The 26,408-nt window shown below is 44.0% G+C and overlaps 1 protein-coding gene across 1 annotated transcript in view; it reads left to right on the plus strand.

The window, feature by feature from the left end:
* Positions 1–26,408, plus strand: part of RIN3 (Ras and Rab interactor 3) — an 86,868-nt gene that overhangs the window by 14,283 nt on the left and 46,177 nt on the right. Inside the window, 1 exon segment of the mRNA XM_029071473.2 lies at positions 2,607–2,721. Within this exon segment, the coding sequence (XP_028927306.1) occupies positions 2,607–2,721 (115 nt within the window).

Here is a 26,408-nt window from a genome sequence, read left to right on the forward strand (position 1 = left end):
TCCCTTCCCTCACTACTCTCTTCATCCTCTTACTCTCTGTCAGCTCCTTCCCTCCGCTTTCAAACATGTCTCCTCCTCCACCTTCCACTCCTTAACTGGGAGATTCAAGTCTCAGCTCTGGATCTCCTTCTAATCTTCATCTATACCCACTCCCTCAGAGAGTTTATTCACTCCCCTGACTTCAACTACCATCTCTAAGCAGATGACTCCCAAATCTACATCTCCATCCCTGATCTTTCTCTTTCTCTGTACTCACATTTCCTCCCCCTTCAGGACGTCTCTACTTGGATGTCCCACTGACACCTCAAACTAAACATGACCAAAACAGATCTCCTCATCTTCCTACCCAAACCCTGACCTCCCCCTGATTTTCCCATAACTGTAGACAGCACCACCATCATCCCTGCCTCACAAGCCCATTATTATGGTTTAGAGGTTTAGATACATGATCCATAAAGGGTCTCTTGTCTTATGCTGTCAAGTCTTTTCCAACCCATAGCGACGCCATGGACACATCTGTCCCAGAAAGTCCCCCCCTCCATCTGCAATCATTCTGGTAGTGTATCCATAGAGTTTTTTTGGTAAAAATACAGAAATGTTTTACCGTCGCCTTCTTGCGCGCAGTAAATTTGAGTCTCCGCCCTTGACTCTCTACTATGCCGCTGCTGCCCAGCACAAGTGAGTTTTGACTTGTAGCAGATTGTCTACCACTCACTAGTCACTGCCCAAGCTAGGAACAGAATGGGTATGCCTCGGCTTGACTCTCATAGTCGAGACTAGTAGAGTATTGGAGGATAGTTAGAAGAAAAGTAAGAGATGTAGAGGGAAAATTACAAATGTTAGCTGGTGTTTTCTAAATGTTAGGGTGGTTGTCAAGGAGGGTAGCTTTTATGTGCGTGGCTTGACAGAGAGAATATTCCCTAACCATCTTCAATAGGGACACCCAGTCCAAGTAACCCTATTACCACCACTGTTAGAGAAAAATTAGTCTTTGTAGACCATTCGTCTGGGATCTAATCCTGCAGTGGCATTGCTTATATCCTTGTGTTTTAATTTGAATGATGGATAGGGATGTCCACAATAAATAAAATGACAATTAAGAGTTCAGGATGTACTGGTAATTTTCAAGGGCAAAGCTTCCCTTGCTTAATAGTGTTTTATGTGCAATGAGACCATTGAACCAGATGTTTTCATTACTTCCAATGCCACTGTTAAAGGCAGTCACTCCTTCCTGTGATACAGATGAATCATATCAATTTATTTGGCCACTGGAATACTAAGTGAGCGTACCTTTGGGGTTTTTTAAAATGTAATTTATTAAGCACTGACTCTATGTCAAGTGTTTTTCTAAATGCTGCGGTAGATACAAGCTAGTCAAATTAGACACTGTCCCTGTCCCACTTGGTACTCCTGGCCTTAGTAGAAGGAAGAACAGCTATTGAATCCCCATTTTAGTGTTGAGAAAACTAAGGCATGGTCAAATAGCAGGTGGAGCAGGATTAGAACCCATGTCCTCGGGCTCCCCAGCCCATAGTTTTTTCACTAAGCCACACTGCTACCTTTTCCTAAGGGAGGAGTTTCCTGACTATCAATTTTGCATTCCTGAAACTTTATTATATGTGTTGTCCGTGAGGTAATATCACCCTATAGTGCCTTTCTCAGTGTTCTGGCTACCCCGCCCATCTCTATGTTTATTTTTTAGTTAGGTCAAGAATCAATCAGTAAATCAATTGCATTTATTGAGTGCTTACTATGTGGCTTCAGTGGTGTAGCCGGGTAGCTTGGGTACTTATCTGGCAGTACAGGCATGAGTAATGCTGAGGTTGTGAGTTCAGTCTTCACCTGAAGCATATTCTAGGGAAGTAGCATGGTGTAGTGGATAGAGCCTGGGCCTGGGAATCAGAAGGTCATAGATTCTAATCCCAACTCTGCCACTTGTCTGCTGTGTGACCTTGGGCAAGTCACTTCACTTCTGTCCCTTAGTTACATCATCTGAAAAAAATGGCAATTGAGACTCTGAGCCCCACATGGGACAGGGACTGTGTCTAACTCTATTTGCTTGTGTCCACCCCAGCATTTAGTACAGTGCCTGGCACCTAGTAAGCACTTAACAAATACCATAATTATGTGTAGATCATTGTATTAAGTACTTGGGAAAGTAAAGTACAACAGAGTTGATATGCACACTCCCTGCCCACTAGGAGATTTCAGCCTTCAGCTGGAGACTGACATTGAAGTAGATTAGGGATAAGGAAGATTATAGAGTATAAGAATAATTACATAAGAACTGTGGGGATGTGGTGAGTATCAAAGTGCTAAAGGATTATGCAGCCAACTGCATAAAGTTAAAGCAGAGGGGAGGGTGGAGAGGGGAAATATAGAAGAAATAAAGAATCTCTACTCAACAAATCTATGCTCTGTTGCTTTCCTAAAGATGTAAAATGCCTACCATCCTGCCTTAGCTGGGTGATATTTGTTGCAGTTGTTCATAATAGAATTGCAATAAAATATTGTAGGGGTGAAATCTAAGATCTCTTACAATGAGATATATTTTAAATTCATAGCTCATCTCAGTGTCTCTTCTTCATCTACTGTCTTTCTTTCAGATATTCCTGGTTTGGCGGGATGGAAATCTAAAAAACATGATTCTCTTGGTCCACTTTCCCTCCTCGAATGATGCTTCTGACATACTAGAATACAACATTAAAGAAGAAAAATCAAGTAAGTACGTGAATCTTTCTTTTACCTGCCTCAGACCAAACAGCGCTTACACATTCTGACCACATTCATGGGCATAAAAACTGTTCTAAATATAAATGTCTTTTAATCCTCTAGCAATCAGGTGTGGTTACAGCTGTACCCTGCCTCTGGTCAAGATAAGTTTGCTTTTAATCTTGATGCACCGTTCAAAGCTGAATTCAAATTTCCGCTCCCCAGTGTCAGGGGTTATTTCCTTTTGCTTTACCGTGGCTTCATCAGAGTTTCCTTTGGGTAATAAGACAGCAGCATGCAAAGGATAAGCAGGAGGGCTTGGGTCTCAGTTAGAGGAGGTCCTCACAGACCCTCCTGGGTAGGGCATGTTACTAGCCTGCAAACTCTCCGGACAGGGAACGTGTCTACCAACTCTTTTGTATTGTACTCCCCAAGTGCTTAGTACAGTGCTCTGCACACAGTAGGTGCTCAATCAGTATGATTGGGTGATTGATTGAATAAGGAACCTGAGCACTTGCATGAAGATTTTTCCTGTCAGATCATAGGGATGGGACTTGAACATGTGGCGAATAATCATAATAATATGGTATTTGTTAAGTACTGATTATGTGCTAGGCACTGTACTAAACGCTAGGGTGGATACAAGCACTTTGGGTTGGACACCGTCCCTGTCCGACATGGGGTCACAGTCTCAGTCTCCATTTTACAGATGAGGTGACTGAGGCCCAGAGAAGTGAAGTGACTTGCCTAAGGTCACACAGCAAGCAGGGGTGGAGCTGGGATTAGAACCCATGACCTTCTGACTCCCAGGCCCATGCTCTATCCGCTACGCCATGCCACGTTTCAACAAGGGTAACCGTCCCCAGACACTGAAAAATTACCTGCAGAAAACCTTCAGAGATGAGTGGAGGGACACCAACCTTTCTCAAATAAGACCACCCTTCTTTTAAACGAGTTCAGCTGAAGAATATTCAGCCCCAACATTATGAAGTCCACAGAGCTACCAGCCACACAGGAAAGGCAGGGGAATTACTGGGCATCCAAGCTAAAGGAAGGATACTCAGGAAATCGTCATCTTGCCTCCTGCTTGCTCTGTCATTATTCCCCTCCCCATGGATACTGGTTCAGGCCGGGGCCAGACCAAAGATCCTCTGGTTTGGATTGTGTAATTGGGCTGGAGATTCCACATTGGGTCAAAAAAGCTCCTGTCCATCTGCGTACCCGAAGAACTTTAGGGGCTGGGTTAGCCTCTGTGTGGTTGGTATTGATTGAACAGAGCACTAAAAAGAGACATTTGGGAGCATCCAATAGAAGTAAAATTTGGACCAGAACAAAGTCCTTCTACATGCCCTGGAGCAGACCTGAATTCAGAAGTTGATCCAAGTTGAGATTAAAAGCACAAAAAGAAGAAACACTGCCACAATGCAGTAGAAGCCTCCCAAAGGCATACTGGGGGTGGGAGGTGTTGAGTGTTGTATTATACTCTCCCAAGTGCTTAGTATAGTGCTCTACACATAGTAAGCACTCAATAAATACCACTGATTGATTGTAACTAGAAAATCTCTGGCTCGTGAGGGGTGGAGGGCCATTTTCTCTTCTTTCTCCTTGTTTGACTGTGCAGCCTGAGTGTCCCCAAATGGTCTCTCTTCAATCCTAACTCCCAGAAGACTTCTACAATATCTCCTGGCCTCTTTCCAGCCCAAAAGAAGTCCCAGAAGTAGACATGTTCCCCAGGCTTCATAAAGATGTTGTCCACACCTGAGAATTCTATAAATGTGCAGACTAACAACCAGTCAATCAGAGAGGAAGCAGCATAGCCTAGTGGATAGAACATGGGTCTGAGAGTCAGAAGTGCATGGGTTCTAATCCCGGCTCTGCCACGTGTCTGCTGTGTGACCTTGGGCAAGTCACTTAACTTCTGTGCCTCAGTTACCTCATCTGTAAAATGGAAATTAAAACTCTGAGCCCCTTATGGGACATGGACTGTGTCCAACCTGACTTTGCTTTGAAGCATCGTGGCTTAGTGGAAAGAGCATGGGTTTGAGAGTCAAAAGGTCATGAGTTCTAATTCCGGCTCTGCCATTTGTCTGTGCGAACCTCTTAACTTTTCGGGACCTCAATTACCTCATCTGTAAAATGTGTATTAAGAATGTGAGCTCTGCATGGGACAACCTGATTACCTTGTATCTATGCCAGTGCTTAGAACAGTGCTTGGCACATAGTAAGCACTTAAAAAATACCATCATAATAATAATAGTAATACTAAGCATTTACTTCTAGTACTACTACTATTTCTTGAGTGCCCACTAGGTGTAGAGCACTGTACTAAACACTGGAAAGAGTACAATAGAATTCGTGTAGATGATCCCTGCCCTCAAGAAGTTTAAAGTTTAGTGAGCAAGAAGAACATTAACTTAAAGATGGGGGTAAGAAGGAAAGGGGATATTGTCCTAGGTCAGTGCAAAAGTAATGGATATGTCAGATAAGTACATGAGGGCTATGGCAAATTGTGAGTTGCTCAAGTGCACAGGTGGTATCTGAGGGTATAGAATCTGTCGAGATTAGAAATTTATTGGAGAAGACCTGGAGCAAGTGAGATTTCAGAAGGATGTTGAAGATGGGGAGAGCTATGGTCTGTCGGCTAAAGAGGAGGATGTAATTCCAGGTGAGCGGGGAGCGTATGAGCAAGAGAGCAGAGTTGGAAAAGACAAGGACTGGGTACAGTGAGTAGTGTCCCTAGAGTTTTGCAGAAGTGGTTTACTGCCTTTTTCAATGCAGTAAAAACTTGAGTCTCTGCCATTTTCTTTGATCAACATTTTGATCACCTGATCATTTCCACCTCTGAATCTTTCCCATACCACTGCTGTTCAGCACAGGTGAATCAACTGACGCTTCGGCTTAGACCTTTCCATTCTGGATAGCCCTATATGGCATAGCTCTAAGCTTCGTCAGCATACACAAACTCCTGCCACGATAAGGTGTCAATTCATAGGGTTTTATGTTTGGTGCATAGTAAGTAATTAATAAGTGTGATATTTGTTAAGCTCTTACTATGTGCCAGGCACTATACTAAGCACTGGAGTAGATACAAGCAAATCAGGTTGTACACAGTCCCTGTCCCATGTGGAACTCACAGTCTCAATCCCTATTTTACAGATGAAGTAACTGAGGCAGGGAGAAGTTAAGTGACTTTCCTAAGGTCACATAGCAGACAAGTGGCGAACCGGGATTAGAACCCATGGCCTTCTGACTCCCAGACCAGGCAACTATTTACTATGCCATGCTGCCTCTAGTGGGGTCTTTTTTGTCTCTACTGAATTTTGGTGACCCACATCTCTGCCTGTGAGGCAACCTTCTTTGTTCTTAAATGGTTTGAGGTCCTTACACCAGTGCTGCCCTGCCACAGTTTCTTGCTCTCTTCTCTGCAGCTTAACCATTTTACCAATAGAGTGGAGTGTAAATCCTTACTGCCCTCTGTGGGTGTCTAGCAGGAAACAACCCAGGCAGTAGGAGTGCGCACTGAGACTAAGATCATGATGCTAGCAGATCAGACAGCCCAATATGAATACATTTTGAATGACAATAAAATTCAGATTCCAAAACCCACCTTTTATTGATAGCTCCGGTCTTGATAGACCAGACTGACTTCCCAGACTTCCCAGACTGAGCTTCCCCTTTTCCCTCTGCTCCCTCTGCTTCCCCCCTTCCATCCTTCACCTCCCCTCAGCTAAGCCCCCTTCCCTCTGCTCCTTCTCCTCTCCCTTCCCCTCCCCTCAGCACTGTGCTCATTTGTATATATTTTTATTACCCTATTTATTTTGTTAATGAGGTGTACATCCCCTTGATTCTATTTATCGTGATTATGTTGTCTTGTTTTTGTCTGTCTCCCCCAGTTAGACTGTAAGCCCGTCATTGGGCAGGGATTGTCTCTATCTGTTGCTGAACTGTACATTCCAAGAGCTTAGTACAGTGCTCTGCACATAGTAAGCACTCAGTAAATACTATTGAATAAATGATAGCTCAGGCTAGGTGGTATTGGTGCTTATTAAGCACTTACTATATAATAACTATTGTACTAAAATCTGGGGTGAAGACAAGAGAATCAGCTCAGACACAGTCCTTATCCCACAAGAGGCTCACAATCTCAGTAGAGGAAAACCTGCACAAAACAATAAGAAGGCATTGAGAATGGCGATGAATTGTAATTTCAACAGCCCAAGATATCACTGTTACAATAAACAATGAGATAGCCAATCGATCAATGGTATTTATCGAGCACTTACTGTATGTAGAACAGCATACTAAGTGCTTGAGAGAGTAGAATCCAATAGAATTAGTATCAATCAATGGTCTTTACTGAGCACTTACTACATTCAGAGCACTGTACTAAGCGCTTAGGAGAATACATAGTGTGCAGACACGTTCCATGTCCACAACAAGCTTAACTGTCTAGAGAAGAAGGCAGATTTTAACATAAATGAATAATTTATAATGCATAATTTCTAAATATGGCACTATCAGAAGGTCCTTGCTCAGGCTGCTCACTTGCTCCATGTGGTTCCTATGGTGGCCAGTATAGGACTCAGGCATGGGGACTCAGGCCTGCACGGGAGTAACTTGCTGCCACTCTCTGCTCCCACAGAAAAGAGGGGATGCTTTGGTCCCAACTGGAAGTTGACCGATGATCTGGAGGACTCATGTAAAAAGAGCAGGTGGGCAGGTAGAGGATTTGGGCAGAATTTATTTTTGAATGGTGCTATCACCCTCACCCTTCATTCAAGTAAAACACCTGAATTAGCCTATGGCAAGAGACATGAGATGGTAAGCTCCTCCTCCAGACAGTCAGTTCCTTAATAATGTTGGTATTTGTTAAGTGCTTACTATGTGCAGAGCACTGTTCTAAGCACTGGGGTATACAGGGTAATCAGGTTGTCCCACATGAGGCTCACAGTCTTAATCCCCATTTTACAGATGAGGTAACTGAGGCACAGATAAGTTAGGTGACTTGCCCACAGTCACCCAGCTGACAAGTGGCAGAGCCCCATGACCTCTGACTCCCAAGCCCGTACTCTTTCCACTGAACCACACTGCTTCTCCTAAGTTCCTTGAGGGCAAGGAACATGTCTACCAACTCTGTTGTATTGCAGTTTCCCAAGTGCTTACTATAGTGCTGTGCAAAAAGTAAGGGCTCAGTAAACACCCTTGAATGGTTGAAACTAACACCTTCCCTGGAAGCTGGAGAGGAAATTTCCCCATGGACAATGGATACCTTGTCTTGTCTTATGCCATCAAGTCTATGCCTTTTAAAATCCTCCTTCCTACCCAAGTAGTCCCTCCACATAAAGAAAAGAAAATGGGAAATGCCATTAGTGGGTCCATCCAGCCCAATATTCTATCACTGACAGGGCTAAAAGTGATCAATCCATTGCTGGCATTTATTGATTATTATTTATTGATTTTGGTATTTGTTAAGCACTTACTATGTGCCAAGCACTATTCTAGGCACTAGGACAGATACAAGGTAATCATTTTGTCCCACGTGGGGCTCAGTCTTAATGTCCATTTTACAGATGAGGTATCTGAGGCACCGAGAAGTTAAGTGACTTGCCCAGGGTCACACAGCAGACAAGTGGCAGAGCCGGGATTAGAACCCACATCCTCTGACTCTCAAGCCCATTCTCTTGCCACTAGGCCATGCTGCTTCTCTCCTTTGTCCAGAGCACTGAACTTAAGCCATGTAAATATTATTATACTCTACTTCCCCTATCCATAATCTCTTTTAATGCCTGTCTTGCCCCTGAAGACTGTAAGCTACTGTGAACAGGGATTGCATCTACCAACTATTGTATTATATTTTCCCAGAGCACTTAGTACTGTAGCTTGCACACAGTAAGTGCTCAATAAACACCACTGATTGATCCCCTGATTACACTGTAAGCCTGTCAATGGGCAGGGATTGTCTCTATCTGTTGCCGAATTGTACATTCCAAGCGCTCAGTACAGCGCTCTGCACATAGTAAGCGCTCAATAAATACTATTGAATGAATGAATGAATTCATGGGAGAATTCAATGGAATTAGTAAACACGATTCCTACTCTCTGAAATCTTCCAATATAGTGGGATGCTTGGCAGAATTACATGCTAGTTATCTTCCTTGACATAGATCCTAATCATCCATCCATACATCTGACACCCTTAACTTTTCTTCCACACTCCTAACATTTCCTTTAGTCGGCCATTACCAGTTCACATCCATGAATGTATCTTCTCCCTTATCGAACCTACTGACGCTTTTTTGTTCTTCCCAACTTGCTGTAGTCACAACCATTGCCCTGCTCTTATTCTAAAGGGGTTGTGGTGAAATGCTAATCAGCTCTGAAAACATCAAGTAAGGAGGTCCAGTAGAGGAGAGGAAATGAAATTTGTGGTGGAGCGGATTTGAAGAAACATTACTCTTGATTCTTTCTGAAAATGACATCTAGATTCCCCCAATCCAAATCCAAATCACAAAGTTTATTACCAGTTCTCTATTTTGAGCTCAGTGAAACAGCTCAAATCTTTTTTCAAACACTTTCAGTTCTGCTAAATCTAAGACACATTATGCTACGAGTTTCTTTTCCTTCATGTCCCCGTGTGACTCCAGATAAATTATATTTAAATATTTCGGGTCCATTTACATAAAACCCATTAAAACACCACTTGATAAGAGCCATGTGATGTATAAAGGGCCTTTTGAGTTTTTCTGTTACTTTTTCCACAACCCATTCTTTCAAGACCAAGGTGTGACATTTTGCTATAAGAAAGAGGAAAACACTCTGGTCAGATTTTTGTCAGATTGTTCAAAAATTAAAACCAGATCACCGGCCCCTTACCACCCCCTGCTGACAGAGTAGAAGCAGCGTGGCTCAGTGGAAAGAGTACGGGCTTTGGAGTCAGAGGTCATGGGTTCGAATCCCAGCTCAGCCACTTTATCAGCTGTGTGACTTTGGGCAAGTCACTTAACTTCTCGGTGCCTCAGTTACCTCATCTGTAAAATGGGGATTAAGACTCTGAGCCCCACGTGGGACAACCTGATTCCCTTGTGTCTACCCCAGCGCTTAGAACAGTGCTCGGCACATAGTAAGCGCTTAACAAATACCAACATTATTAGAGTGCCATTATATTGTTCACTCCCCTGTAGCAGGAATCAGGAATCTGGAATCTTTTCTTGACTTCTCCAGTGAGTCCCTGCAACCAACTTGCACAGTGTTCTGTATGTAGTTTTAAGATTGTCTTCTGCTGCCCACCAAGGGAATAAAGACAAAGGAAGGATGGGTGTTACAGGTATGTTGATATCCGCTCTGGAAAGTCAGACCCTGTAACCAGTGGTTTTCACAGTCTGTGAAAATGACACAGTCATGGCCAATTTTATTTACAGTTATTTTGGTTGGTGGGTATGTGATGGAACTTATACATTGGCCATATCTCCACAGTTAGTCCATTTGCATAGCAAGCTAACCCTTAGTTTATTTATTTATTTATTTTGTCTGGGCCCTTGGAGGGAAAACATCATCTGAACTCTGGGATAGACCTTTGTTAATAAATTAAAGGGCTGCAATTAATTCCTTAATATGGTGGCTAAGGATTTGCCATGAAAATGTTGGGGAAACAGCAAGGCGTAGTGGATAGAGCACAGGCCTGGGAGTCAGAAGGTCATGGATTCTAATTCCGGCTCTGCCTCTTGGCTGCTGTGGAACCTTGGGCAAGTCAATTTACTATGCTGTGCCTAAGTTACCTCATGTGTAAAATGAGGATTAAGACTGCCAGCCCCATGTGGGACAGGGGCTGTGCCCAACACAATTTACTTATATACACCCCAGTGCTTAGTACAGTGCCTGGCATATAGTAAGCTTAACAGATATCATAATTGTTGTTATTACAGGGAAAGTTAGCAAATCTGATCTATTTTCTTTTCATACATTATTGTAAACTGGGTTTTCAGGACATTTGAAGAGAACTAAAATGCTGTATGGAGAGCCATGGTATTACTTAGAGGTAAGTCTGAATTGTATCTAGAGGCAGGAAGGTCTACTGACAGAGTACTGGACTGAAAATCAGCATATATGATATCTAGCCTTAACTCTCCACTGGCTCACTGGGTGACTTGGGAAAGTCTTTTTCACATCTCTCTAATTGATTCTCCTCTGTAAAAATGGGGATAATAATACCTGTCTGTGCCTCAAAGAGATTCTGTGTTAGAACCCAGTGGTATTTACTGAGCACTTACTGTGTGAAGAGCACCACCACCAGTTCAGATCACTAGCCTTTTCAGAAGATTGGAGGTTCTCAGAAGACCAGAGAATGTGACAGTTTCTCAGGAGAAATTTGTACCTCCCCTCTTACTGCACTCAAATCTGTTGCCTCTGGCACCCGTGTTAAATAATCTTAGGGGTTGGATAGTCATAGGAACTCAAGACAGCACTGTCCATGATCCCGATAAATATTTAAAGATTCTGTGCCCAGAGCTGGGAAGACCAAAGAAAGGACCCCTTTCCCAGACTATCTCTGCTTGACCTTGGTGCAGTCTTACTCCAAAGTTGTTCTGCTTTGGGAAACTGAGGTATACCTGCCTTACAGTGCTTAACTTCCCCTTCCCCTCCACCCCCCACCCTCAATCAGTAAGTAAGCTATTAGAGGAAAAAACCTGCTTTCTGGAAAGTACCAAAGATATGAACAGACAGTTTAAGGTTTATTTATGTTATTACTGTGAACATCTTTTTACCGCTAAAGGGTCAAAGATTCTTTGTGCTCGTGGATTTGAGTCATAATCTGGTTACCTAGGGAGCTTTTCCACTATCTCATGAGTGTCCTCTCTTTAGCTGTTTCAGTCTTGGTTTTCAATTGTGGAAACTTTAGGCTTACTCAGCCTTGTGGAATTTTCCCATATGGAGGAATGTTCCTTTAACTCAGTCACCCCCTATTCACACAGCTTCACATTCTTTTAACATATTCTTTACTCCAGTGGGCTTTGAGCTTGGGAACCATATTCTGGTCTAAACAACAAGAATAATTCCCCATTGATTGCTCCTAAGGAAGTCTGGCCATAGTGATATCACTCAATAAAATTGTAAAAATTTCCTTAGGAACTGGATATGGGAGGGGCAGGAAGGGGGATGGGAGGGGAGCAGTGCAAGGATGAGAGAGAGAGAGAGAGATTTCTGAACAATGTATAATCCACAGAAGGTATTCATTTTACTTTCTATATTAAAAGATGATCTCATAATCTAAAGAACTCTGGAATTACCCTAGGAGTCTGCAGTTGTGATATGGAGGCAAAATTGACTGATACAATCGTGGAAAAAGAGCCAGCTTCTCATGGAAAAGAAGAAGCGATAGTTTCCTTTGTCAGGAAGGATCCTTAAAATGTTGGAGAAAAGCTGATGTGATCTAGTGACCAAACAAAGATGGAGTTTGAAAAAGAGGGAGTAGTCAAGAATAATGTGAGCCTTGTGGGGTTCAGAGACAATTAATTATGGGATTTCTTAAGGGGTTACAGTGTGTCACACACTGTTCTAAGCACTGGGGTAGTTACAAGGTAATCAGGCTGGACACAGTCCCTGTCCCTTACAGGGTTTACACTGGTAGGAAAGAGTAGGATTTAATCTCTATTTTGAAGATGAGGAAACTGAGGCCCAGTGAAGTGACTTGCCTGAGGTTACACGGCAAACAAGGGGCAGAGGTGGAATTAGAACTCAGATCCTCTGAATCCAAGCCCATGCTCTCCACTAGGTCACGCTGCTTCTTTAGTTTAGTTAAAAGAGGATGTGACAGGGGATTGTTTTCATTCATTCATTCAATAGTATTTATTGAGCGCTTACTATGTGCAGAGCACTGTACTAAGTGCTTGGAATGAACAAGTCGGCAACAGATAGAGACAGTCCCTGCCGTTTGACGGGCTTACAGTCTAATCGGGGGAGACGGACAGACAAGAACAATGGCAATAGAGTCAAGGGGAAGAACATCTCACAAAAAACAATGGCAACTAAATAGAATCAAGGTGATGTACATTTCATTAACAAAATAAATAGGGTAATGAAAATATATACAGTTGAGCAGACAAGTACAGTGCTGAGGGGATGGGGAGGGAGATGGGGAGGAGCAGAGGGAGATGAGGGGAAAAGAGGGTTAAGCTGCGGAGAGGTGAAGGGGGGGCGGTAGAGGGAGTAGAGGGAGAAGGGGAGCTCAGTCTGGGAAGGCCTCTTGGAGGAGGTGAGTTTTAAGTAGGGTTTTGAAGAGGGGAAGAGAATCAGTTTGGCGGAGGTGAGGAGGGAGGGCATTCCAGGACCGCGGGAGGACGTGGCCCGGGGGTCGACGGCGGGATAGGCGAGACCGAGGGACGATGAGGAGGTGGGCGGCAGAGGAGCGGAGCGTGTGGGGTGGGCGGTAGAAAGAGAAGGGAGGAGAGGTAGGAAGGGGCAAGGTGACGTAGAGCCTTGAAGCCTAGAGTGAGGAGTTTTTGTTTGGAGCGGAGGTTGATAGGCAACCACTGGGAGTTGTTTAAGAAGGGGAGTGACATGCCCAGAGTGTTTCTGCGGGAAGATGAGCCGGGCAGCGGAGTGAAGAATAGACTGGAGTGGGGTGAGAGAGGAGGAAGGGAGATCAGAGAGAAGGCTGACACAGTAGTCTAGCCGGGATATAACAAGACCCCGTAGCAGTAAGGTAGCCGTTTGGGTGGAGAGGAAAGGGTGGATCTTGGCGATATTGTAAAGGTGAAACCGGCAGGTCTCGGTAACGAATAGGATGTGTGGGGTGAATGAGAGAGACGAGTCAAGGATGACACCGAGATTGCGGGCCCGAGAGACGGGAAGGATGGTCGTGCCATCGACGGTGATAGAGAAGTCTGGGAGAGAACCGGGTTTGGGAGGGAAGATGAGGAGCTCAGTCTTGCTCATGTTGAGTTTTAGGTGGCGGGCCGACATCCAGGTGGAGACATCCCAGAGGCAGGAGGAGATGTGAGCCCGAAGGGAGGGGGAGAGGACAGGGGCAGAGATGTAGATCTGCGTGTCATCTGCATAGAGATGGTAGTCGAAGCCGTGAGAGTGAATTAGTTCACCAAGGGAGTACCCCACAGTCAGCAAGGGAATGTAAATGGAGAACAGAAGAGGGCCAAGAACTGACCCTTGAGGAACTCCAACAGTTAAAGGATGGGAGGGGGAGGAGGCGCCTGCGAAGGAGACCGAGAATGACCAGCCAGAGAGATTGGAGTTCCCTTACTTCTGTCCACTGGTCTTTTAAATGGCTCCCAGTGGCTTCTTTGCTGTGAGCTCCAAAACAGATAAGATGCCACTTGAAGTCAGACATGTCCCAGAGCAGTCCACAGAGGGCAGCAGACCATGGGAATTTTACCTGCTCCGCAGTGCTTTCTTCCCACTGAGGAATGGAAGAAAAAGGACTCCCAGTTCCCCAGACCTGAGCATATCCACTAGAAGGTGACCTCGGGTCGTCCAGACTAATCAGCATCTGATTGGCTACACTGATAACCTTCACCTGCAACCCTTTTTTTGAGGGCTTCAAACCTATCCAATCTCCTCGACTGAATATTCAAACCTCTTCCATTGTTAGGCTAAATTCCCCCCTCTAAGTCTCCTTTCCTGCCTTCCTTTGCAATGCAGAAATGTGGTTCCAAGTTTAACTACTGTTTCATCTCCAGATTCTTAAAGGTTCTGAAAACAAAAGGTTTTCCTTTGAACCAAAAGTATCCAGAACTCCCTTAGTGCCAACCAAGTGAGTCTTGTCAGTATAGTAAACTGGTGCCCAGTGCATATCCAGGTGCCCATGGAGGCCTCTGAGTTGTAGGTTGTGGGTTGGAATAGAAAGTTTAATTTGGACCTTCACAAAGTCACTAACAGGAGCCCGTGGCCTGCGACCAGATGACTTGTGGAAGTTTTTTATTTTATGGTATTTACTGAATGCTTACTGTGTGCAGAGCACTGAACTAAGCACTTGGAAAAGTGGAATAAAAGAGATTTGATATACAAGAGCCCTCCCCACAAGGAGATTACAGTCTAGAGGAGGGACAGGGATTTAAATTACAGATAGGGGAAATGGGAGAGTATAGGGATATGTACATAAATGCTATGAGGCTGAGGTAAATTTTAAGTGCTTAAGGGATACAGATCCAAGTGGTGAAGCAAAGAGGGACTAGGGGAGAGAGGGCTTAGTCAAGGAAGGCTTCTTGGAAGAGCCTTGATTTTAGGAGTGCTTTGGAGATGGGGAGAGTGGTGGTCTGAAGAGGGTGGGGAGAGGTCGACAAAAGGGAGGATGAAGGCAAGAGAGATGACTAAGCACCTTGAAGCCAATGGTAAGGTGTTTCTGTCACGGAGATGAATGGGCAACTATTGGAGGTTTTTGAGAAGTGAGGTGAATGGACTGAATAGTTTCATAATGTTATCTAGGGTGATGTGACTCCAGATTTTGGAATCAGCCAAAAGACCACCTACTTAATTTGCCGCAATCTTGTCTCTGTCACCACTGACCTCTTGCTTGCATCCTACCTCCTACCTACAACTCTCTCCCAAATCACATCCAACAGACCACCAGTCTCCCCATCTTCAAAGCCATTCTAAAATCATGTCTCCTAATAATAATAGTGGATTTGTTCATTTAATCTCATTTATTGAGCATTTACTGTATGCAGAGCACTGTACTAAGCACATGTTAATTGCTTCCTATGTGCCAGGTACTGTACTAAACAGTGAGGTCTTCCTCTTCTTCTTAGAAGCCATCTAATGGTTTCTGATTCATAGCATCTAAATGGTTCTTTTTCCATAGGTTTTCTTGGCAAAAATACAGAAGTCGTTTATCATTGCCTTCTTCTGTGCAGTAAAAACTTAAGTCCCAGGCGTTGTCTTTGATCAACATTTGTTCACTTGACTTTGCCCCTTTCCATGCCGCTGCTGCCCAGGAGAGGCAAATAAACTTTATCCGATGCTTTGGCTTAAACCTTTCCATTACGATGGGATAATGGTATAAATTTAAGCTTCATTAGCGTAAGCAAACTCTCCTGTCACGATAAGGTGTTGATTCATGGGAGAGTGCTGGGGTAGATACAAGATAAGCAGGTTGGACGTAGGCCATGTCCCACAGAGGGCCCATAGTCTCAATCCCCATATTACAGATGAGGTAACTGAGGCATAGAGAAATGAAGTGACCTCACCAAGGTCACACAGGAGACAGGTGATTAGAGCCAGATCCTTCTCCTCCAAGAAGCCTTCCCTGACTAAGTCCTTACTTCCCCAATTTGCTCTCCCTTCTTTGCCCGCACCTAAGTACCTGCCTTTAAGCACTCTGTTACTCATCCCAACCCCTAGCCCCACAGCACTGATAGTGCATATCTGTAATTGATTTTACTGTTTGTCTCCCCAGCTAGGAGCATTGACCTTGTCTACAACTCCACTGTATTATACTCACCCAAAATCCCCATTTTGCAGATGAAGGAACTGAGGCATAGAGAACTTAAGACTTGCCCAAGGTCACACAGCAGGCACGTGGTGGAATCAGGATTAGAACCCAGCTCCTTAGACTCATTCCATTTCCACTAGGCCATGCTGCTTCCCCATCATTGCCACCATGGCTGAGAGCCCCCCTACCACCATTCCAGTTGACCCATTGAGGGTCTCTATATGATTCATTCAGGAAGCAAGGTAGAACCTTGAAAATCTGAAAGTTCCACCATTTTGTGATGCCTGTCTCTGTACTCCAAATAGAGAAGCAGCGTGGCTCAGTGGAAAGAGCCCGGGCTTTGGAGTCAGAGGTCATGAGTTCAAATTCCGGCTCTGCCACTTGCCAGCTGTGTGACTGTGGGCAAGTCGCTTCACTTCTCTGTGCCTCAGTTACCTCATCTGTAAAATGGGGATGAAGTCTGTGAGCCCCACGTGGGACAACCTGATTCTCCTGTGTCTACCCCATCACTTAGAACAGTTTTCTGCACATAGTAAGCGCTTAACAAATACCATCATTATTATTATTACTCCAGTCAGGTATGGAAAATTTAAATCACTCATCTTAGAGCTTAGTACGTGCCCTGAACACAGTAAATGCACAATAAAAACCACTGGTTGATTGAGTGATTTACCTCTCCCAGTAAGCACTCAATAAAAAACCATTGATTAATTGATTGATTTATCTGCTCCCCCTATAGCCCAGGAAATGAACTGGAATCAGTGGAAGAGCCAGCAACTCCTCTCCCATTTATGGTACATGGCCTCTTAAGTGAAGAGGGGCAAATAGGAGAAGACTGAGCAAAGGAAATAAGTAGTTGGGCCGCTGGGAAGAAGCAGTGATGGCAGTAACACAACACTGAATCACCTTGCCCCCTCCTACCACCTTGCTATTTTTCTACTACAACCCAGCCCCTATACTTCACTCCACTAATGCTAACCTTCTCACTGTGCCTCGATCTCGCCTATCTCACCGCTGACCCCTCGCTCACATTCTGCCTCTGGCCTGGAACATCCTCCCTCCTCAAATCTGACAATTATTCTTTCCCCTCCACCCCGGTCCAATTACATCTCCTCCAGAGGTCTTCCTTGACTAAGCCCTCCTTACCTCTTCTCTCACCCCATTCTGTGTCACCCTGACTTGCTCCTTTTATTCATCCCCCCTCTCAGATCCTATTTACTTATATTAATGTCTGTCTCCCCATCTAGACTGTAAGCTTGTTGTGGGCAGGGAATGTATCTGTTTATTGTTATAGTGTACCCCTAGCGCTTCTCCTACAGTGCTCTGCACACGGTAAGTGCTCAATAAAGAACCACTGTGAGCAGGGATTGTCACTCTTAGTTGTTGTATTGTACTTTCCCAAGTGCTTAGTACCGTGCTCTGCATACAGTAAGTGCTCAATAAATTCAATTGAATGAATGACTGAATGAATGAATGGCCTCTGGCTGGGCTCATACACCTGGAGCCAGCCCCACCATCACAACCCAAACACGATCATTAGTGACTTGTCAGTCTTCTTTTCCTTAGGCTCCACTGTTGGTTGAAGGCTTAAGAGTTTCCATCTGCTTCAAGATGCAAGCTCCTATTCAGGCATATCCCCAACAAGGACCATTAGGGTCAGCTGGCAATAGCTACCTAACTTCTGTCACTGAAGAGGAGAAAGAGCCTCTTTGGCAGTCTTGTTCATAGTTCCCACCAATAACTGTGGTATTTGTTGAGCGCTAACTATGTGCTAAGCATTCTATGAAACACTGGGGTAGACACGACATAATAAGGCCCCACGGTCCAAGTAGGAGGGAGAACAGGTATTGAATCCCCATTTTGCAGATGAAGGAACTGAGACACAGAGAAGTTAAAAGGCTTGCCCAAGGTCACACACCAGGCACATGGTGGAGTCAGAATTTGAACCCAGATCTTTTGACTCCTGCTATTTCTACTAGGCCATGCTGCTTCCCATCATTGCCACCATGGCTGAGAGGCCCCCTACCACAATTCCAGTTGACCCATTGATATGAATGTGAATATGTGATTCATTCAGGAGGCAAGGTGGAACCTTGTGATGCCTGTCTCTGTACTTAAGTCGGGTATGGAAAATTTAAACCACTAACCTTCTCGGTCTCACCTCCCTGCTGCAATACCCAGAAAAGCACCCACACCAATCAGTGGTATTTATTGAGTGCTTACTATGTGCAAAGTATTGCACTTAGAGATTGGGAGAATATGAATACAACAGAGTTGGTAGATGTGCTACAACAGAGTTGGTGGATGTGCTCACTACCCACAAGGAGCTTGGAGTATAGAAAATAATAATTCCTTGGTTTTCTATAGCACCCACACCAATCAGTGGTATTTATTGAGTGCTTACTATGTGCAAAGTATTGCACTTAGAGATTGGGAGAATATACCCAGAAAAGCACCCACACCAATCAGTGGTATTTATTGAGTGCTTACTATGTGCAAAGTATTGCACTTAGAGATTGGGAGAATATGAATACAACAGAGTTGGTAGATGTGCTACAACAGAGTTGGTGGATGTGCTCACTACCCACAAGGAGCTTGGAGTATAGAAAATAATAATTCCTTGGTTTTCTATAGCACCTTTTCAAGATCTCACATTAATTAATTCATTTTTGCCTTCAAACAATCCTGTAAGGTAGGTAGGAAAGGCAGGTATTATTATCCCCATTTTTCAGATGAGGAAACTCAGGAACAAAGAAATTGAGTGACTCACTCTCAGTCACATGGCAGTGTAGCGGCACTGTTGCACTCGAATCCAGGCCCTCCAACTCCTAGACTGACTCTTTATCACTTCACTAAGCTGCTTCCACATCTGGCCGTTCTTTTGGTTTTCTTGTCAATTAGCAATTTGCTAGACATCTTTCCTTCTGTTTAGCTCTCTAAGCCTATAAATATTATCTTTAAGATTATTTTGGTCTCTCCATGTTACCGACAGTTTATATTCCTTGGTTTATACTGAAAAAAGTACTAATCCAAGCAGATCACCAATATGGAATAAGAGCATAAGAAAAATAAATATGCATTGCAGATTGAAAGGTTTCCAAAATTCTCATAGGAAAATTGGAAAAAGTGAGTGTAAAAGAGTTTTAGTCAGCAAAGAAAATGGATTTGAAGTTGAATCGCCATGCAGGTCTTTGTTTTTTCTGATCCAAAAATATTCCAATTTCACCTAGGCCCATAAACAGAAGGCATTTTCCATCCCCAAATTTAATTTGAAATAGAAAACTTTACATCAGACTCCACTGTGGACGTCAACTGAATTTTAACAGAGGTACAAAAGTATTTCATGTTAGCTCCACAGGGACAGGAGTGTAAGGATATGCAGAATTAACTGGACATGCTCTCATTTACATGGTATTGGGCCAAGTGCCATACTGTAGAATTCAAAACGAGCTCACAGTCCAAAAAGGCAACACCCTGGAAAATTTGTTCAATTTTTTCCAGCCTTTTCATTTTTCTTTTAACTCATACACACACACACACACACACACACACACACACACTCTCTTTCTCTCTCTCTCTCTCTCTCCCTCTCACACACACACACTCACTCACTCACTCACCTCCCTCTCCCCCATATTCATCCACCCCCTAATGGAAGGGAAATTTTGAGAAGGGACATTTGTGATATAACTAGAAAGCAGTTTCTGAGCAAAGGACCCAGTGTCTCCAGACCATTTCTCATTTAGAATTCAAATATTTGTGGTTTCTTGGCAGTTTATCTTTTCCTACTGGAAAGTGTATAAGCACACTATTAGATTTTATTCTATTAATTTAAATGCTAATCAGTTTTTGACCCTCTGCTTGGAGAATTACAGCCACAAAGGAAAACAAACTGATACAAATGTTTACTCTGGTAGAATTATTGTAAAATAACCATTGGAAACATCAGAAATGGATATGCTGAATACAGATAAATTCCAACTCATGTGTAGAATGCTTTCTTTTGAAAGCAGGCATCAGCTTTTAAGAAAGAACTTTTTGTATTTGAGGCCAACAGTCCTTGATGAGCTTCCTCAGCACTCCTGGAGACAGGATACCATTGTCCTGAGGGAGAAATCCCAGTTCCCCCTAAGTTGCCTGCATTATCCACAGACATTAGCTAAAGGAATAGGGTTGTTTGTACTTGCCCCACCCAATTTCTTCCAGGAGAAGGTAGAAACTATTGGCTAAAATGATGCTTTCGCATTCTCTGGGAATTTTATTTTTCCCCCATTAGCACAAATAATTACAAATTGTTACTTGCTCCTGTTGACAGGGAATATCCTAAGCACTTAATACAGTGTCTGCACAGAGTAAGTGTTTGACAAATACCATTGATCAATTAATCCAGACATACTCAGACTTGATAAACCATGGCTCACAGGCCCTTTGCAAACAGAAATCCTGCCAATTCTAGTTACCAATTAATTAGTCAATCAAGAGTTTGATTAAATGCCTACTGGAAGCAGCATGAAGTAGTGAATAGAGTACAGGTCTGGGAGTCAGAGGATGTGGATTCTAATCCTGCTCCACCACCTGTCTGCTGTGTGACCTTGGGGAAGCCACTTAACTTCTCTGTGCCTCAGTTACCTCATCTGTAAAATGGGGCCCCACGTGGAACAACCTGATTACCTTGTATCTACCCCAGAGCTTAGAACACTCCACTGAGACTGCCCTCTCCAAGGTCACCAAATGACCTCCTTCTTGCTAAATCTAAAGAACTTCTCTCTTAATCCCTTACCACCTTTAACCTGCCTTAGATATTGTGGACCACTCCTTCTTTCTGAAAACATGGTCTAATCTTGGTTTTTTCTGATCAATCGATCAATAGTGTTTATTCATTCCATAGTATTTATTGAGCGCTTACTATGTGCAGAGCACTGTACTAAGCGCTTGGAATGAACAAGTCAGCAACAGATACAGTCCCTGCCGTTTGACGGGCTTACAGTCTAATCGGGGGAGACGGACAGACAAGAACAATGGCAATAAATAGAGTCAAGGGGAAGAACATCTCATAAAAACAATGGCAACTAAATAGAATCGAGGCGATGTACATTTCATTAACAAAATAAATAGGGTAATGAAAATATATACAGTTGAGCAGACAAGTACAGTGCTGAGGGGATGGGAAGGGAGAGGGGGAGGAGCAGAGGGAAATGGGGGGAAAAGAGGGTTAAGCTGCGGAGAGGTGAAGGGGGGGCGGTAGAGGGAGTAGAGGGAGAAGGGGAGCTCAGTCTGGGAAGGCCTCTTGGAGGAGGTGAGTTTTAAGTAGGGTTTTGAAGAGGGGAAGAGAATCAGTTTGGCGGAGGTGAGGAGGGAGGGCATTCCAGGACCGCGGGAGGACGTGGCCCGGGGGTCGACGGCGGGATAGGCGAGACCGAGGGACGATGAGGAGGTGGGCGGCCAAGGAGCGGAGCGTGCGGGGTGGGTGGTAGAAAGAGAGAAGGGAGGAGAGGTAGGAAGGGGCAAGGTGACGTAGAGCCTTGAAGCCTAGAGTGAGGAGTTTTTGTTTGGAGCGGAGGTTGATAGGCAACCACTGGAGTTGTTTAAGAAGGGGAGTGACATGCCCAGAGTGTTTCTGTGGGAAGATGAGCCGGGCAGCGGAGTGAAGAATAGACTGGAGCGGGACGAGAGAGGAGGAAGTGAGATCAGAGAGAAGGCTGACACAGTAGTCTAGCCGGGATATAACAAGAGCCCGTAGCAGTAAGGTAGCCGTTTGGGTGGAGAGGAAAGGGCGGATCTTGGCGATATTGTAAAGGTGAAACCGGCAGGTCTCGGTAATGGATAGGATGTGTGGGGTGAACGAGAGAGACGAGTCAAGGATGACACTGAGATTGCGGGCCCGAGAGACGGGAAGGATGGTCATGCCATCCACGGTGATACGGAAGTCTGGGAGAGAACCGGGCTTGGCAGGGAAGATGAGGAGCTCAGTCTTGCCCATGTTGAGTTGAGTGTTTACTGAGTGCTTACTATGTGCAGAGCACTTGAGAGAGTACATTACAAAATAATTAGCAGTTACGTCGCCTGCCAAAAATAAGCTTACAGTCTAGAGGAAGCAACTGGAAAGATGGGAGGACAAGTCTATCATAACCTTCATCGGGGCATGGTGGGAAGCCTTTATGGATTTTTTGTTGTTTTTTTTAATGATATTTGTTAAGCACTTACTATGTGCCAAGCAAAATATAAGGCTATCAGGTTGTCCCACGTGGGGCTCACAGACTTCATCCCCATTTTCCAGATGAGGTAACTGAGGCACAGAGAAGTTAAGTGTCTTGCCCAAAGTCACAGCTGACAAGTGGCAGAGCAGGGTTTCAAACCCATGATCTTTGACTCCCGAGCCCATGCTCTTTGCACTAAGCCACGCTGCTGCTCCTCAGTCTCATTCTCCAGCTCTTCCTGTTCCTCTCACCCCTTATCTGTGGATGTCCTTCAGAGTTCAGTTTTGGATGTTCTTCTCCTTTCAGTGTATACTCCCTCCTTTGGGTAACCTATTTGCTTTGACAGTTCAACTTCCTACCTCTGTGTAGATTACTACCAACCTCTCTCCTTGACATCTCACATTTCCTACTGACTTTAGGACATCTCTTCATAGATGACCTGATGGCACCTCAAGCTCAGTATATCTTACCTGCACAATCCTTTCCACCTCACTTTACCATCACGGTTGACAGTACCATTCATTCATTCGTTCGATCATATTTATTGAGCACTTACTGTGTGCAAAGCACTGCACTAAGTGATTGGGAGAGTATGATACAATAACAAACAGACAATTCCCCACCCTCAATGAGCTTACAGTCTTGAGGGGGAGACAGACATTAATATACATAAATAAAGAAATCAATTATAGATATATACATATGTGCTGTGGGCATGGAAGGAAAGATGAATGAAGGGAACAAGCCAAGGTAACGCAGAAGGAACTGGGAGAAAAGGACAGGAGAGCTTAGTCAGGGAAGGCTTCTTGGAGGAGATGTGCCTTGAATAGGGCTTTGAAGTGGGGGAGAGCAATTACCTGTCTGATATGAGGAGGGAGGGCATTCCAGGAGAGAGGTCACTGGTGAGGTAGATGAGAATCCATACTTCCTTCAGCTGCCTGGATCATTTATTTAAAAAAAAACACATCATTCTGCATGCATTTCCCCAGTTTTCAAATCCCATTCTTCTTTTCAGGCAACACAGTCTTCTGATTATTGCTTTTAAGGCATTCGATCAGCTTCAGTTTGTCTCTCACACAGCACTCACTCTTTAGTCCTCTAAAAATAACTTAATCACTTTGCCTCATTTTTGTGTCTCCCCACCAACCTCTTAATCAAACTCACCTTAATCAAACTCTTAATCAAACCAAACTCACCTCCTCCAAGAGGCCTTCCCAGACTGAGCTCCTCTTCTCCCTCTACTCCCTCTGCCACCCCCCTTTACCTCTCCACAGCTAAACCCTCTTTTTCCCCTTTTCCCTCTGCTCCTCCACCTCTCCCTTCCCATCCCCACAGCACTGTACTCGTCCGCTCCACCGTATATATTTCCATTACCCTATTTATTTTGTTAATGAATTGTACATCGCCTCGATTCTATTTAGTTGCCATTGTTTTTACGAGATGTTCTTCCCCTTGACTCTATTTATTGCCATTGTTCTTGTCTGTCCATCTCCCCCGATTAGACTGTAAGCCCGTCAAACGGCAGGGACTGTCTCTATCTATTGCCGACTTGTTCATCCCAAGCGCTTAGTACAGTGCTCTGCACATAGTAAGTGCTCAATAAATACTATTGAATGAATGAATAATCAATCCATGATATTTTTTTAGTTCTTACTGTGTGCTCTGCACTGAACTAAGCCCTTAGGAAAGAACAATGCAATAGAGTTGGTAGACATGTTCCCTGACTGCAAGGAGCTTGCTGTCCAGAGTGGGAGACAGGCATTAATTAATATAAGTTACAGCAGGGGAAATAGTGGAGTAAAAGGATATGTGTATAAGTGCTGTGGGGCTGGGGATGAGGTGAATATCAAGATGCTTAAAGGGTTCAGGACCAAAGGTATAGATGATTATATACCCTCCAACCCTCCCCAGTCACAATGAGCTTCTTTTCCCCTTTATATCTAAAATATTTGAGATCCCATTTCTTCTGACTCCTTCTCTGACCTAATCCTTATTTCTCTTACTCCCTCTTCCTTCTGTATCACATAAGCACTTGATAGGAATTAAGACTGTGAGCCCTCTGCGAGGACAGGGACTGTGTCCAACCTGATTAGCCCACCCTTAGCCCCAAAGTAGTTATGAACATTTCCATAATTTATTTTAATGCCTGGCATCCCCTCTAGACTGAAAACTCCTTGTGGGCAAGGGATGTGTCTACCAATTCTGTTGCATTGCTTTCTCCTGAGAGCTTAGTACAGTGCTCTTGAGCAAAAGGTTGGAAGTGGTAGACAGAATAATGTGGCACGGTGAGCAGTTTGTCTTGAGAGGAACAAGGAGCATCATGGAGAAGGAGCAGAGAAAAGCAACGTGGCCTAGTGATAGAAGCATGGATCTGGGAGTCAGGACCTGGTTCTAATCCAGGCTCCACCATTTGTCTGCTGTGTGTCCATGGACAAGTCACTTAATGACTCTGTGCCTTAGTTTCCTAATCTGTAAACAGGAGCTTAAATCCTACCCTCCTATTTAGATTGTGAGTTCCATGTGGATCAGGAACCATGTCCAACCTGATTATCTTGTGTCTTCCCCAGGGCTCAGTACAGTGCTTGACACATAGTAAATGCTTAATAAATCCTTAATTAATTAATTAATTATTGGACTCTCCCAAGTGCTTTGCACACAGTAAGCACTCAATAAATACCACTGATTCCCAAGCAATCTCTATTCTCCACTTAAGAACCCCCCAATTGCCATTTCAGCCTTTTGTATCACCCAAATACTTGTCATGACAACCCTGTATACCTATGTACATATCTTTTATATTCTATTGCTTCCCCCAGCTGTAATTTATTTAAGTGCCCATCTCTACTAGACTCTAAACTCCCTGAGATCAGGGGTTGTGTTTTCTAAATCTGTTGTGCTCTTTTAAGCCCTTAGTGCAGTCATGCAAACAGTAGGTGGTCAATAAATTCTATTGATTGATTGATGAATATTCATAGATGCTAACATAGCGAGGCGGTGCTGATGCAGTAGTTCTGGGGATGAAAACGGGGGAGTTTATGAAAATGAAAAATGAAGCTTTATTTTGCTTCGAACGGCCAAACAAACAAGAATTGAGGAAACAAGGAAAAGTAGTTTTGTATCACATTTCCCACAAACCACTCATACAGAAATGAAAAGCCAGCCCTTTGGAAAGGGTCTTGTAACATTTGAAAACAAGTTGTTCTTTACCTCAGTCTTAAACCACACCAAGTGATGGTTTCCATAGTTACGGTGCTGTTACAGTACATGGTGAGAAAACCACTGGCTGTTGCAGTCAGTGAGCTCAGAGCCACTGGGTTCCTGTGAAAAGCCATCTGTGTATAAGTCTGAAAATGGGGAACTAGTTAATCCTCTGCAAGACTGTTCCTGGAATGATTATTGAGGCCAATGCTCAGGGCCTCACAAGGCAGAGGGGACAGCCGGAAAAGCCAACCTCCCTTGGTCTACATACTCTAGCCTACTAGGTAAAGAACGGGCCTGGGAGTCGGGACCTGGGTTCTAATCCCTGTTCCACCACTTGTCTGCTTTGTGACCTTGGGCAAGTCATTTCTCTTGTCTGTACCTCAGTTACCTCGTCTGTAAAATGGGGATTAAGACTGTGAGCCCCATGTGGGACAGAGAATGTGTCCAACCTTATTAACTTTTATCTACCCCAGCACATAGAACAGTGTTTGACACTTAGTAAGCGCTTAACAAATACCTTTTTTTTTTCATTCTGTACCATTAGACACATTAGAACAGTGTTGGACACATAGAGCTAAACAAGTACCATCTTTTTTTTTTCATTCTGTACCATTAGACACCTCAGCCTGTCTGGTCCTGCCCACAGCTTCCGGAGGACACTTTGCACTGGCCCCTAGCTTGAACTCTTCTCGGCTGCACTAATTTCTGTTATTCAACTCTACCTAAACTCTCAGCTCTCCATTTTCTTCAAGGAAATTTCTGCACTAACTTCTGTTATTAAACTCCACCTAAACTCGCAGCTCTCCATTTCCTCCAGGGAAGATGCTTGGCTCTAGAAAATTTAAGGTCAGATGGGA

The sequence above is a fragment of the Ornithorhynchus anatinus genome, chromosome 1, assembly GCF_004115215.2.
Source record: "Ornithorhynchus anatinus isolate Pmale09 chromosome 1, mOrnAna1.pri.v4, whole genome shotgun sequence".
NCBI classification, from domain to species: domain Eukaryota; kingdom Metazoa; phylum Chordata; class Mammalia; order Monotremata; family Ornithorhynchidae; genus Ornithorhynchus; species Ornithorhynchus anatinus.